The 15726-nt window shown below is 39.9% G+C and overlaps 1 protein-coding gene across 5 annotated transcripts in view; it reads left to right on the forward strand.

Annotated features, from left to right (window-relative positions):
- The window catches only part of AK3 (adenylate kinase 3), a 41369-nt gene that overhangs the window by 19572 nt on the left and 6071 nt on the right, over positions 1-15726 (forward strand). For 3 of the 5 annotated variants that reach the window (XM_019934792.3, XM_033858122.2, XM_019934793.3), the window contains exons 2-4: positions 7218-7337; positions 8505-8677; positions 9323-9441. In XM_019934792.3, coding sequence (XP_019790351.1) covers positions 7277-7337; positions 8505-8677; positions 9323-9441 — 353 coding nt within the window. In that variant the 5' untranslated portion in view covers positions 7218-7276. Of the gene's footprint in view, positions 1-2034; positions 2219-6413; positions 6564-7217; positions 7338-8504; positions 8678-9322; positions 9442-15726 lie in introns of those variants that run through there. The other 2 variants (XM_019934791.3, XM_019934795.2) reach the window with 2 other exon arrangements.

The following is a 15726-nucleotide window of genomic DNA, read 5'->3' on the forward strand; positions in this document are numbered from 1 at the left end:
CATTTAACCTTAATTACCTCCTTAAAGGCCCCATTTCTAAATACAGCCACATTGGGGGGTCAGGGCTTCAACATATGGATTTTAAGGGACACAATGCAGTCCATACCAACATGTAAACAGGTGGTTTCAGCAGTGTGATAAGTGCTGAAACAGAGATAAGCCTGTGACATTATGGAAGTCCAGAGGAGGAACTTTTGGTTGCCTCGGAGGTTGAGGGACACCTCATCACGAAGGACCCTTTAAGATGTATCTTGAAAGGTGAGTGAGAGCTTATCAGGCAACAGAGAGGAGAAAGAGGCGTGTGCAAAGACTAGGAGGACCCAGAGTATGTGGAGCTCCTTGCTGGGGCCATAGTTTGATGGTTGGGTAGAAATGGTGGGGAGGTAGGTGGGGGAGAGATAAGATGAGGCCAGACCCACTTGGACTTTTATACAGTTCTTGAGTTGACATTCTATCCTGAAGCACAGTGGGAAGGGGAGGAACATAGACCTGGAATGGGAATTCTTTCTAGGTGCTTCACTGAGGAGGAGTCAGATTGAGTGATGGTTGGAGGGAGGACCAGGGTCAAGGGATGTTTTGATTTTCAGTATAATTCTTGTGAAATATCCTATGCATGAAAGTATTATAATTTCTTTGATGGTTAGAAGAAGAATAAAATGAACACCCATTTACCCACCATCAGACAGAAAACCAGTACTTTTGGGGTCCCCATATGTGCCTACCCATCACATTTCCTTCCTGCCCCCCCAGAGGTAACCACTATGTTGACTCAGTCTTTATTATTTGAGAAAGTTTTTTTTTTTTAAGCCCGTGATTGGGTGTAAAGCTATCATTTGACTCATTCCTGTTGTTTTCCTAGTTTTATTTCAACATGTTTTTAAAGTAAAGTTTTATGTACATTATAATATAACAATGCTAAAAAGCACTTTTTTTTTTTTTTTTTTTTTTTTGCGGTACGCGGGCCTCACCGCCGCGGCCCCTCCCGCTGCGGAGCGCAGGCCCAGCGGCCATGGCTCACGGGCCCAGCTGCTCCGCGGCACGTGGGATCCTCCGGGACCAGGGCACGAACCCACACCCCCTGCATCGGCAGGCGGACTCCCAACCACCGCGCCACCAGGGAAGCGCTGAAAGCACTTTTGGCAGGAACTAGATTAATTCTCTGTAGCCCTTCCTCTTGGCATATATAAAAGAGAACTGTATTTACAGGTTGGTCAGGCCCTCTTTTGTACTTCATAGCTGCTCAAACAATAAGTTGTTTCCAGTTAGTTCGGACATGAGGTGTGGTTGGTTTGAGTAGTCTTATAAGAATGACCAGATGTTAAAAGGAGATATAGAATTAAAAATGGTTTTTTTGTATTAATGTATCTGTGTTTTAGAATTTCTGATTATTATCCTTAAAATCAAAAGCTGGTTTTAACCCTTCCTATTCCCTTTTAAGCTTCCTTTTCTGTTTTTATTTGTGAATAACTTTATAGAAAATCAGTTTATTTTGAATGATTTACTTTTAAACTAGCTTTTTGTGTTTTGTAGGTGTGGAAGCTCCCGAATTTGTTAACTTTTTGAATAAAAAAGGAAATGTTTTTTTTTTAATGTGGAGTCTATTTAGATACAACATTAAATTATAGGCAATCAAGGGAATAAAAATTTACTAAATGTCCAAAGAATATGCTAGACAAAAGTCCTTGCGTAATTTTAAGAGGGAGTAAAAACTTGAAATGTAATAAACAAACTGCTTAGACTATGACGTAGAGAGTTGAATCATTTTTATTTTTCTTTTAAATGGAAGCATGACAGGCTTCAGATTTTGATAACTATTGTGTTTAGTGATATAGAAAGTTGTTAGTGATATGAAAATGATTATTAGACTATGCATGGGACTATCTACTAATAAAACAAAATATTTGGAGGTTTTTATATTATCAGTTTTGTTTTTTTTTTTGTGGTACGCGGGCTTCTCACTGTTGTGGCCTCTCCCGTTGCAGAGCACAGCCTCCGGATGCGCAGGCCCAGCGGCCATGGCTCATGGGCCCAGCCGCTCCGCGGCATGCGGGATCCTTCTGGACCGGGGCATGAACTCGCATCCCCTGCATTGGCAGGCGGACTCTCAACCACTGTGCCACCAGTGAAGCCCTATATTATCAGCTTTGATGATAATTATTCCTGAGTAGTGTTGGTTTTATGAGTGGCTTTTTTTGTTTTGTTTTGTTTTGCTTACCAGGTAATTTTCATCTTTAATTTTTTTTTTTGGCTGTGTTGGGTCTTCATTGCTGTGTGCGGGCTTTCTCTAGTTGTGGCAAATGGGGGCTACTCTTTGTTGCGGTGCATGGGCTTCTCATTGCAGTGGCTTGTCCAGTTGCAGAGCATGGGCTCTAGGTGTGCGGGCTTCAGTAGTTGCAGCATGCAAGCTCAGTAGTTGTGGCATGCGGGCCCTAGAGCATGCAGGCTTCAGTAGTTGTGGTGTGTGGGCTTAGTTGCTCCACGGCATGTGGGATCTTTCCGGACCAGGGTTTGAACTTGTGTCCCTTGCATTGGCAGGCGGATTCTTAACCACTGTGCCACCAGGGAAGTCCTACTTTTTCTAAAAAAACATCTTTATTGAGATATAATTCACATTACATAAAATTAACCCTCTTAAACTATGAATCAGTGTTTTTTTTCAATTACATTCAGAGTTGTGCAACCATCACCACAATCAATTTTAAAACATTTTTATCACCCCAGAAAGACACCCTATTCCCATTAGTAGTCACTCTCCATTTTCCCCCAATGCTCCCAGCCCTGGACAACCACTGGTCTTCCTTCTGTCTCTCTAGATTTGCCTACTCTGAGCATTTCATATAAATAGTGTGATGTAATACGTGGTTTTTTGTGTCTGGCTTTTTCCACTTATCATGTTTTCAAAGTTCATACACTTTGGGACTTCCCAGGTGGTGCAGAATCCACCTGCCAATGCACACGGGTTCGAGCCCTGGTCCAGGAAGATCCCACATGCTGCGGAGCAACAAAGCCCATGTGCCACAACTACTGAGCCTGTGTGCCACAACTACTGAGCCCGCGTGCCACAACTATTTGAGCCCGCGTGCCTAGAGCCTGTGCTCCACAACAAAGAGAAGCCACAGCAATGAGAAGCCCACGCACCGCAATGAAGATTAGTCCCCGCTCGCCACTACTGGAGAAAGCCCGCGCACAGCAACAAAGACTCAACGCAGCAAAAAAAAAAAAAAGTTCATACACTTTGCAACATGTATCAGTACTTCACTTCTTTTTATGGCTAAACAATATAATTTTGTATGGATATTCCACATTTTATTTACCCAGTTGTCATTTGATGAAGATTTGAGTTGTTTTCGCTTTTTGGCTATTGTGAATAACGTTGCTGTGAACATTAACATACAAGTTTTCGTGTGAAGTTACATTTTTATTTCTCTTGGAAAAATATACCTGAGTTGAATTGCTGCGTCATGTAGTAACTCTGTTTAAACCTTTGAAAAACTGCCACACTGTTTTCCAAATTGTCTATACCATTTATAATCCCACAAGCAATATATGAGGGTTTCAATTTCTCAACATTCTTGCCAACATTTGTCTTTTTTGTTGTTGTTGTTATGTCTTTTTGATTATAGCCATCCTGGTGAGTGTGAAGTGATATCTCATTGTGGTTTCCATTTGTTATTTCCCTAATGACTAATGATGTTGAGCATCTTTCCATGTGCTTATTGGCCATTCATATATCTGTTTTTTTGTATTCAGATCCTTTGCCCGTTTAAAAAAATGGATTTCCTTTTTAAATGCTGAGTCATAAGAATTCTTTAGATAGTCTAGATAAAAGTTCCTTATTAGGTATATGATTTACAGGAATGTTCTCACATTCAGTGGATTGGATTTTCACTTTGGTGATGGTGTTCTTTGAAGCATGAAAGTTTTAAATTTTAATGAAGTCCATTTAAGAGTTTTGTAATTTTAGCTCTTACATTTAGGTCTGTGATATACATATTGAGTTAATTTTTTAATATGGTGTTAGGTAGAGGCCCACCTAACCTAACCTGTTCTTTTGTGTATGGATATTCTGTTTTCCCAGCACCACTTGTTGAGAAGACCATTTCTTCCCCCATTGAATTGGCTTGGTATCCTTGTTGAAAATCAATTGACTGTAAATGTGAGGGGTTATTTCTTGGCTCTCATTTCTGTTCCATGTGTTCACACAAAAACTTATATATGAATATTCATAGCAACATTATGTCTATCCTTATGCCAGTACAAACAGTCTTTTGAAATCCGAAGTGTATGTCCTCCAACTTGGTTCTTCTTTTTCAAGATTGTTTTCAGCTATTCTGGATACCTTGCATTTCCATATGAATTTTACAGTCATTTTGTCAGTTTCTACAAAGACACCAGCTGGAATTTTGATAGGATTGCATTGAATCTGTAGATCATTTTCAAAGAGTCTTGCCATCTTAATATTAACTTTTCTAATCCACGAATATAAGCTATCTTTCCATTTAGTTAGGTCTTCTTTAATCTCTTTCAACAATGTTGTGGTTTTCAGATTACCAGTTTTGTGCTTTTTTAAAAGAGTATATTGCTAAGTTTTTTATTCTTTTTGATACAATTGTAAATGGAATTTTCTTAATTTCATTTTCATATTGTTCATTTTTGTATACTTTTGATCTTGTACCTTGAAACTTTGCTGAACTCATTTATTAGTTCTAATAGTTTTTTAGTAGATTCCTTAGGATTTTCTAAATACAAGATCATGTCACCTGGAAATAGAGATAATTTTACTTCTTCCTTTCTGGATGCCTTTTGTTCTTTTTCTGGACTCATTGCCCTGGCTACAGTCTCTGGTACAGCGTTGAAATGGCAAGAACAGATCATCTTTTCTTAAGGCTATTCTTATACTTAATATAAAATTAGGTACTTTATTAGTTAATCCCATCATCTCAATCCATTTGTTGCCATTAGTTGAGGGCTTGTCCTGAAGAGTGAGAGGGGAGGGGAGGGACCAATACTCGTTTTAGGGACTCAGCCCTGGAGAATTACGATTTTCCTCAATACTGAGTTTGAGCTCTATGTTCCCCAGAGCAGTGGTCAAAACCCTGACAACAGAGAGGTGCACACATTAAGTATGTGGACCTTTCCAAGAGGGTATTTTAGAGAGTCCTGGGCGCTCTCAGAACCCAGGGCCTCTTCCAGATGCCGTTTATAAACCCAAGCAGTACACCTGTCAAATGGCAGCCAATTTCCATGTAGTTAATGTGCTTAGTTAGAAATCTAAAGTTTCATGAATTTGACAATTTAGGATATGTTCTGAAGTCAGTATGTCAGTCCATACCAAAAATTATGAAAACAGTCATAAACTTTAAAAAAAAAATTTTATTGGATTATGGTTGCTTCACAACGTTGTGTTAGTTTCTGCTATACAGCAAAGTGAATCAGTTATATGTATACATATATCTCCTCTTTTTTAGATTTCCTTCCCATTTAGGTCACCACAGAGCTCTGAGTAGAGTTCCCTGTGCTATACAGTAGGTTCTCATTAGTTATCTATTTTATACATAGTAGTGTATATATGTCAATCCCAATCTCCCAATTCATCCCACCCCCTCTCCCCCCTTGGTATCCATGAAAACAGTCATAAACTTTGACTGTTTAATCTCTGAATCCTGAGAATTTATCCATCAGAAATAACTCAGAAGCCCCCCCACCAAAAAAAGAAAAAAAAAGTGTTAAGATCTTTAAAGGCAGAAGTGGTAGGGAAAAATCAAGACTAATTTAAAAATTTAAATGCCTAACAGTATATATTGCCATGATAGAGTATATATTTAAAATTTTTTTTTTTAGAGTTTTTTTTTTTTTTGATGTAGACTTTTTTTTTCGCTGCGTTGGGTCTTCATTGCTGCACGTGGGCTTTCTCTAGTTGTGGTGAACAGGGGCTACTCTTCGTTGCTGTGCTCATGCTTCTCATTGTGGTGGCTTCTGTTGTTGCGGAGCATGGGCTCTAGGTTGTGCAGGTTTCAGTAGTTGCGGCACGCTTCAGTAGTTGTGGCTCGCGGGCTCTAGTGTGCAGGCTCAGTAGTTGTGGCGCACGAGCTTAGTTGCTCCGCGGCATGTGGGATCTTCCCGGACCAGGGCTCGAACCCGTGTCCCTTGCATTGGCAGGCGGATTCTTAACCACTGTGCCATCAGGGAAGTCCAAAAGAGTATATTTTTATCAAACATAGATATATACTGATGGAGTATTAGTTACCAAAAATAACTAAATGACTATATAAAATCACTGAAAAATATTTACAAAATGATGCTAAGTGAAAAAAGAGCACAAAACTATAAGTACACAGGTTTGTTTGTTTGTTTTTTCTTTGTTGGTAAGCGGGCCTCTCACTGTTGTGGCCTCTCCCGTTGCGGAGCACAGGCTCCAGACGCGCAGGCTCAGCGGCCATGGCTAACGGGCCCAACCGCTCTGTGGCATGTGGGATCTTCCCGGACCGGAGCACGAACCCGTGTCCCCTGCATCGGCAGGCGGACTCTCAACCACTGCGCCACCAGGGAAGCCCAGTACACAGGTTGTTACAGTGGCATGAAAAATTCTGAATGTGTGTAAATAGTTTGGTAAGAGATGATGAGGAAATGAAAATACTGTTGTGTAAGAATGACATACAATTATAGGTAATATATAAAAGTTGTTCATAAATTCTTTTCATGTATTTCATTAATAAAAATATAACATGATCACAGTGCTGATCTGGTCAAAAACTGAATTGTGACAGCAGCATCTCTTAGAGGATTAGAAAAATCTCTATAGTAACATGATTGCCGGCACTTAAACTGAGCCACTTAAAAATAATGACTATTTCAGTTTCTTATTTAAAAAGAAAATAATTTCAGTTAGTATATATATTTTTTACCCATAGAAAATTTAGAAAAACACAGAAAAGTGAAAATATGTTAAAAAAAAGAAAAGATAACAATTCTGTCATAGAGATGACTACTGCTAACATATTGGTTTATAGCTTTCCATTATTTTTATGTAATAGAGATTTTGAAATAGGCGTAGATTATTTTGTAATCTCTGTTTTTATCACAAAAGTTGATGATGCTCATTTTCAAATGAGTGTGTTATCCAGGGGGCGTCTTTAGGTAACCAATTTCCTAGAGGACTAGAATGGGGTAGAATAGATGCACTTGCTGACTTTTCTTTTTTCCCGCCTCTGCTATAGAAATTGGTGTGTTAGCCAAGACTTTCATTGACCAAGGGAAGCTCATCCCAGACGATGTCATGACTCGGTTGGTCCTTCATGAGCTGAAAAATCTCACCCAATGTAGCTGGCTATTGGATGGTAAGTGGAATATTGAGAATATTTCAACTGCCCAAAAGGATGCGTGCAGACAGGAGAGTGAGGATTTCATGCGCTACAGACATGGATGGTGGGCAGGGGGCCTGAGTGCTGCCACTCCCCACCCTGGGGCCTTGGGGGCCAGTCATCTTCTCTGGCCTGCTTTTTTTAAATGCAAAGAGGGAAGTGGACTGCATGATTTCTAAGCTCCTTCAGATATGACTTTTTGTTCCTTCCCCGCTTTTTGAGAATATTTAGGATAAGGGAGGATCACAAAAGGAAGAAGGAAGACTGGAGAGTAACTTACAATCAGCTGTAAACATTCCCCAGCCAGAGGTGTGGCGGGATCCTTGAGGATATGTTGATTTTTAGTTTCTAGAGAGAGGTGTTTATTATAAGGAATTCGCTTACACAGTTATGGAGATGGACAAGTCCTAAGATCTTCAAAGCAAGTCAGGAACCTGGAGACCCAGGAGAGCCGGTGGTGTGATGGTGTAGTTCCAGTCTGAAGGCAGATGAGACCCAGGAAGAGGTGATGTTTGAGTTTGAGTTCAAAGGCAGGAAAAAGCCATGTCCCAATTGCAAGGCAGTCAGGCAGGAGGAATTCCCCTTAATCTTCTGGTGAGGCCAGCAACTTTATTCTATCCAGGCGTATCTACATTAGGGATAACAATCTGCTTTACTCAGTCAACTGATTTAAGTGTTAATCTCACCCCAAAAGACACCCTCACAGACACACCCAAAATACTGTTTGACCAAGTATCTGAGCAACCTGTGGTCTGGACAAGTTGACACATAAAATTAACTATCACGGCTGCCCTACAACTACAACAAGGTTGTCATCAGCCTTTCTGGTGTTATTGCTTTTGTTCAGATTGCTCAATATTAACTAATTTTCTTCCTTCTCCCCTTTCTCCCCATGGCTCTTTCTTCCTTTGTTCTTTTTTTTTTTTTTTTTTTTTGCGGTACGCGGGCCTCTCACTGTTGTGGCCTCTCCCGTTGTGGAGCGCAGGCTCAGCGGCCATGGCTCACGGGCCTAGCCACTCCACGGCATGTGGGATCTTCCTAGACCGGGGCACGTACCCGTGTCCCCTGCATCGGCAGGCGGACTCTCAACCACTGCACTACCAGGGAAGCCCCCTTTGTTCATTTTTAATTTACTTTGTAAAGGTTTTCCAAGGACACTTCCACAGGCAGAAGCCCTGGATAGAGCTTATCAGATAGACACAGTGATTAATCTGAACGTGCCCTTTGAGGTCATCAAGCAACGCCTCACTGCTCGCTGGATCCATCCAGGCAGTGGCCGTGTCTACAACATGGAATTCAACCCTCCCAAAACCATGGTGAGTATTTAGGGGGGAACTGACTTGGCCTTACGTGTAGCCAGCTGTCTCCAGTCCTCTTGCACTCACAGGTGACCTTGGATACCTTCGGATGACCAGAACTCCTGAGGGCATGTTCTCAGGTTACTTGGTGTAGTCAACTGGTCTAGTCCAGTCAGCTTGGTAGTAAAGGCATCCCCAGGAGCAACGGGGGTTTGTTATTCCTTCAAAAGCATATATTGATTTCCTACTCTGTGTCAGGGAGTGTGTTAGAAATTGGGGCAGTAGGGATTAATGACACCTTGGGTTATTTAGGGCTTGCAATTGAGATTCCCAGTCTGTAGCTGAATCTTTTTGTATATATATGTTTTTAATGTAATATATATAATAATAATATATAACATTAATATATAATATAAAATTATCTAGAGGCTGCTTAGAAAACCTTTTGCTCTAAAGAGAAGGTGATTGACACTGTGGAAATGATCGTGGGGTCTCATGGCTCTGTGTCGCAATGACCTGGATTTGGATTTGATTCCATTTATTTAAAAACACATATTTGTTTGCTGCTTGAATAGATGTCTGTTTAAAAATCAGTTAACTACCTATAAAAATATCCTTCAAAAATATGATATTTGATGCCAGCATCTTCTAACTCCCATTTAGGGCATTGATGATCTGACTGGGGAGCCTCTCATTCAGCGTGAGGATGATAGACCAGAGACGGTTGTCAAGAGACTGAAGGCTTACGAAGCCCAAACAGAGCCCGTCCTGGAATACTACCGGTGAGTTGGTCACTTTTCACATCTTCTCTTGTATGATGAATCACTAAATCATTTTCTGATTATCCATACTTTATAGCCAAAATGCTAAAATACCAGAAGATCCAACTCAAATTGGCTTAAATAATAAAGGAAGTGTTAAAATGTTGTATACTTTGATAAATTGTCTATCAAAACAAAAGCTTAAGCTTAAAAGAAAGTTTTTTGCTTTCATTTGCTTTCATTGTAATAGCTGTGGAAATCAATAAAATAGACTCTTAGCAAAAAAATAAAGGAAATGTATTTGCTTGTGTAACAGAGAAGTCCAGAAGGTAGTTTGGGCTTCATTTGCCCCTAGGTTTGATCAGAATTTTGCTCTTCTCTCTGTTTTGTATTGGCTCTGTCTTTAGGCTTCCTGCATAGTTATACATGGTTGCCAGGAACAGCCACAGCATTCTCTTTATGAAAGGCTGAGGGGTCGCCTTCCCCCCAGTGAACAAAAGCCTTAGATTGAACCAACTTGAACAGCCACTGTGGTCAGGGAATGCTTTGTATTCTAGGCCTAGGTTACTGCCCATTCCTGAACCAGTCACTGGGATGGGAGAGATTACACTCATTGGTCCACACCCAGAGCAGGGAGTGGGTCAGTCTCACCTAAACTCTGTTATCTAGTGGAGGGCAGGGCTGGAATGAATGCTGGGGAGGCAAACCTAATGGTGCCCACTCCCTGTGACAATAGAGGACACTACAGCACAGAAGACTCTCAAAGGACATAAACCTCAGATCATTTATTTGCCAAACAGTCTTTAGAAGTTTATATTCAAACATAGTTTTGTTAACTCTTAAGGGAAGTCATATCCCACCACAAATATGGGAACTCTACTGAATTAATAATTGACTCAGGCTAAGAAATAATTCCGTTTCTTTACTCAGCCTTCCCCTCTCCTAACAGAGGGTTGATTACATTCACTTTCCTTTCATTCATTCACTTACTGAAAAATGACTCAGCATTAGGACATGACAGTGCTGTGGTTAGAGCACAGACTCTGGAGCCAGAGTGCCTAAGTTCAAATCCCAGCTCACCATTTATTAACTTGACCTTAACCTCTTGTTTAACCTCTGTTTTCTCCACTGTAAAAGGGGGATGAGACTAAAGGGTTGAAAGATGGAGTTAATATGTGTAACTCTTAGAATTGTGTCTGACACACATTAAGCACTATATGATTATTAGCTATTATTATTGTTGTTGTAATGGGGTAACTATGCAGTGAATTCTGAAGCAGTAGTCTCCAAATTATTTTAATAGTTATTTCTGGAGAGTGAAATTACAAGGGAGTAGCTGTTACTGTAATTTTGTGATTGATTATATAAAGAGCCTGGCTCTGCAGATTACCAGCTGTGTGGCCCTGGGCAAGGTGTTTCAACTTCTGTGCCACAAATTCTTCATTTGTAAAATCAGAGCAGTATTAAATAGTACCCACTTCATAGGGTTGTTAAGGGAGTGAAGTGAGAGAGCCCCTGTGAAGACTTACAGCAGTCCTGGCACTGTTAAATCACTCAGTGGTAATGATTATAATTTACTCGGTTGACACTGTGCTAGCTAGGCCCCTGGTCCACACAGATAATTAGACCCAGTCCCTGCCAGCCCCAAAGAAACTCACCTTCTTTATCAGGCAAAGTGCTGGGTAAACAATATTCATCATACAATGTGATACGTGCTTATGTGAATCAGAGACCTAATTCACCCTAGCTTAAGCAAAAGGGAAATTTATTGGTCATGTAACTAAAGGGTCCAAAGGTAGATAGTTTGGGTCCAGGTGTTCAAACAGTGTCATCAGGCCTTAGTCACTCCACTTCCTTATGTTGGCTTCAATCTCAGGTGGGCTCTCCCTGTGTGAGCCCCTCAACGTTCCAGCTTACCTCCTACCAGTTTACCCCAGCAGAAAAGAGAGCCTCTTTGCCTGCAAAAGTCCTGGAGTTAGCACTAACTAGCTCTGATCATGTCCATACTTGAGTCTGGGAAGTAGGGACAGTACCATCTGAATCTCACAGACTGAGTTTGGTGAAAAGGCTGTTTCCCTAAAAGGCATTTGTTATTCGTTCAAAAGTAACCAGAAGAAGGGAGAACACATTGTTGCTGAGCAGATAACAACACTGTGAGGCTATTAACAGAGGTAATAACAGAATGCAGTGGAAATACAGTGGCTGTAGGGATTAGTTCTGTAAAATGTGGGGAGGGAATTTGGGGAAGACTGTAGAGATGAAGCGTATGGCCCGGGTCCCTATCTCAGGAGGTAACCTAGTCTTTCTCGGCTTCTGGCTTTTGCTACCTCTTGCCATCAATCAAAGCATTTCCGTCTAAGCTCCTGCACATAAAACTAGGACTAGACTTAACCAACAATTAAAAGTGGTATTTGCAGCAGCCTTAGAGTCTGCATTGTTATTTTAAAATACCGACAGTTGTATTGTTGCTCTTAAAACTTCTCAGCTGTGGGACATCTGATAGTGTAATTAAGTCTGCGTTTACAAGCGATATGATGCTTTTACTTTTTAGAGGAACAATAGCTGAAGCTGGCTCCATTTTATTACGTAGAAATTAAGGTGACACATATACGTCCAAGGTACACAGCTTTAGGACTGAATAGGTGCCTATAGTTGTTCCTTCAGTAATTAACCCACTTCTGACATTGGCTTGACTTTAAGGTGGCTCTTCAAGAGGCTTACAACAGTTAAGAAGCTTGTTCTCTTGAAAGTTTTACAAGATGTCTGTGAATTTAGAAGCAGGAGGGCTTTAGCAGATGTTTCTTACCAAGAAAATAGTGGGAATTATTTAACTTAGTCTTAACTGGCAAATCTTATGAGGTATCCAGAAAGGAATGCTTTTGTTCCCAGTGAAACATCTTAAAATCTAGTGAAGGGCTTCCCTGGTGGCACGGTGGTTGGGAGTCCGCCTGCCAATGCGGGGGGCGCGGGTTCGTGCCCTGGTCCGGGAGGATCCCACGTGCCGCGGAGTGGCTGGGCCTGTGAGCCATGGCCGCTGGGCCTGCGCGTCCAGGGCCTGTGCTCCACAGCGGGAGAGGCCGCAGCGGTGAGAGGCCTGCGTACCGCCAAAAAAAAGAAAAAAAAAAAAAAATCTAGTGAAAAGGTTGCAGAAGTATGACAGATCCTGTTTTTAGAAAGTAATAAACCAGAGTTCTTCATTTGCTCTTCTGCAGCCTTTAAGCCAGTGTGTATATGAGTATCTGGAGGAGGACAGTAAATAAGAGGAATGCCAGAATCTCTGGCAGGAATCTGTTTTGAAAAGCAGCCCCTGGATTCTGATACTTCTCACCACTGAACCCTCAGGAAACTGGAGTGAATAGACTTTGGATGCTGGCATGGTAACAAGCCAGAGAAATCTGCCTGGGGAGAAATGGAGAAACCCAGGAAACAATAAAAACAACGTTTTAAAATTCCCTTTTCCCTAAAATGCAGAAGGAGAGCATAGAGAAAAAATAAACCAAGTGAAAGAAGGAAGGATAATCAAGTATTAGAAAGCTGTCATGCAAAGGGGTAAGAAGACAGAGAAAGCCAAGTACGTTCTGGTGTTTGGCAGGACCTGTGTTTGGAAACCTACTACCATTTTGGTGATTTGGGTTATTGCTTTACATCCCTAACACATAGTTTTATCAGTAAAATAAGGAAACTTGAGCTTTAAAGAGGATTAAGTGAATTATTAGCACTTAGCACATGCTCAAAAAATGATAGGTGCATCTTAAAAGTGACCGTTTGTGTTAGCCAGAGCGCACAACTGAAACCAAAATCTAGGTTTTCCAACACCCAGCCAAGTGCCTTTCTCTTTTGATCACACAGGCCTATACTTATTGACACCCTTAAATCTACACTATCATCTTTTAAGAATCATTTTGAAAAGCTCATTAGGAAAACTCAGACCTGTGGGGGTTTTTTCTTTCATTTTTTAAAAAGTGAAGTATAATTGACTTACAATATTATATTAGTTTCAGATGTACAACATAGTGCTTCAATATTTTTTTATTAGAAAATGATCACAATAAGTCTAGTTACTGTCACCATACAGTTATTACAATATTATTGACTATATTCCCTATGATGTATATCACATCCCCATGACATTTATTTTATAACCAGAAGTTTCTACCTCTTAATATCCCACACCTATTTCCCTTATTCCCCTGTATCCCTCCCCTCTGGCAACCAGCAATTTATTTTCTGTATGTGGGTCTGTTTTTCTTTTGTTACGTTTGTTCATTTGTTTTGTTTTTTAGATTCTACAAGTGAAATCATACAGTATTTATATTTCTCTGACTTACTTCACTTAGCTTAATACCCTCTAGGTGCATCTATGTTTTTGCAAATGGCAAGATTTCATTCTTTTTTATGGCTGAATAATATTCCATTTTATATACATACTACATCTTCTTTATGCATTCTCCCGACACTTAGGTTGTTTCCATATCTTAGGTATTATAAATAATGCTACAATGAACATGGAGGTGCATATAGCTTTTTGAGTTAGTGTTTTTGTTTTCTTTGGATAAATGCCCAAAAGTAGAATTGCTGGATCATATTGTAGTTCTATTTTTAATTTTCTGAGGAAGCTCCATACTGTTTTTCACAGTGGCTGAGCCAATTTCCATTTCCATCAACAGTGCATGATGGTTCCCTTTTATCCACATCCTCACCAACACTTGTTATTTGTTGTTTTTTTGATAAAAGCCATTTTGATAGGTGCGAGATGATATCTCATTTTGCTTTTGATTTGCATTTCCCTGATGATTAGTGATGATGAACATCTTTTCATGTGTCTGTTGGCCATCTGTATGTCTTCTTTGGAAAAATGTCTGTTCAGGTCCTCTGCCCATTTTTTTAATCAGATTGTTTATTTTTTTTGATGTTGAGTTGTGTAAGTTCTTTGTATATTTTGGAATTAACCCCTTATCAGATAAATTATTTCCAAATATCTTCTCCCATTCAGTAGGCTGCCTTTTCGTTTTGTCGATAGTTTCCTCGGCTGTGCAAACCCTTTTTAGTTTGATGTAGCCCCATTTGTTTATTTTTGCTTTTGCTTCCCTTGCCTGAGGAGACAGATCCAAAAAAATATATTGCTAAAACTGATTTCAAAGAGCATACTCCCTCTGTTTTCTTCTAGGAGTTTTATGGCTTCAGGTCTTACATTTAAGTCTTTAATCCTTCTTGATTTTGTGTAAATGGTGTGAGAGAGTAATCCAGTTTGATTCTTTTCCATGTAGCTGTCCAGCTTTTCCAACACCATTTACTGAAGAGGCTGCCTTCTCCCCATTGTATATTCTTGCCTGCTTTGTCATAGATTAATTGACCATACAAGTGCAGGTTTATTTCTGGGCTGTTTATTCAGTTCAATTGATTTATATATATGGTTTTGTGCTAGTATCATACTGTTTTGATTACTGTAGTTTTGTATTATAGTCTGAAGTCAGGGAGCATGATGCCTCCAGCTCTGTTCTTCCTCAAGATTGTTTCAGCTATTCAGGGTCTTTTGTGTAACCATGCAAATTTTAGAACTATTTGTTCTAGTGCTATGAAAAATGACGTTGGTATTTTGATAGGGATTACACTGAATCTGTATATTGCCTTGTGTAGTATGGTCATTTTAACAATATTGTTCCAATCCATGAACATGGTATATTTTTCTATTTTTTGGGGTCTTCTTCAGTGCCTTATAGTTTTCTGAGTACAGATCTTTTACCTCCTTGGTTAGATTTATTCCCAGGGTTTTTTGTTTTTGTTTTAATGCAATTGTTAGTGGGATTTTCTTAATTTCTCTGATAGTTTATCAGTGTATAAAAATGCAGCAGAATTCTATAAAAAGAGGGAGAGGACTCAAATCAATAAAATTAGAAATGAAAAAGAAGTTACAACAGACACCGCAGAAATACAGAGCATCATAAGAGACTATTACAAGCAACTCGATGCCAATAAAATGGACAACCTGGAAGAAATGGACAAATTCTTAGAAAGGTATAACTTTTCAAGACTGAACCAGGAAGAAATAGAAAATATGAACAGACCAATCACAAGTAATGAAATTGAAACTGTGATTAAAAATCTTCCAACAAACAAAAGTCCAGGACCAGATGGCTTCACAGGTGAATTCTATCAAACATTTAGAGAAGAGCTAACACCCATCCTTCTCAAACTCTTCCAAAAAATTGCAGAGGAAGGAACACTCCCAAACTCATTCTATGAGGCCACCATCACCCTGATACCAATATCAGACAAAGATACTATAAAAATAGCAAGTTACAGACC

This window comes from Tursiops truncatus, chromosome 6 (genome assembly GCF_011762595.2).
Source record: "Tursiops truncatus isolate mTurTru1 chromosome 6, mTurTru1.mat.Y, whole genome shotgun sequence".
Lineage (NCBI taxonomy): Eukaryota > Metazoa > Chordata > Mammalia > Artiodactyla > Delphinidae > Tursiops > Tursiops truncatus.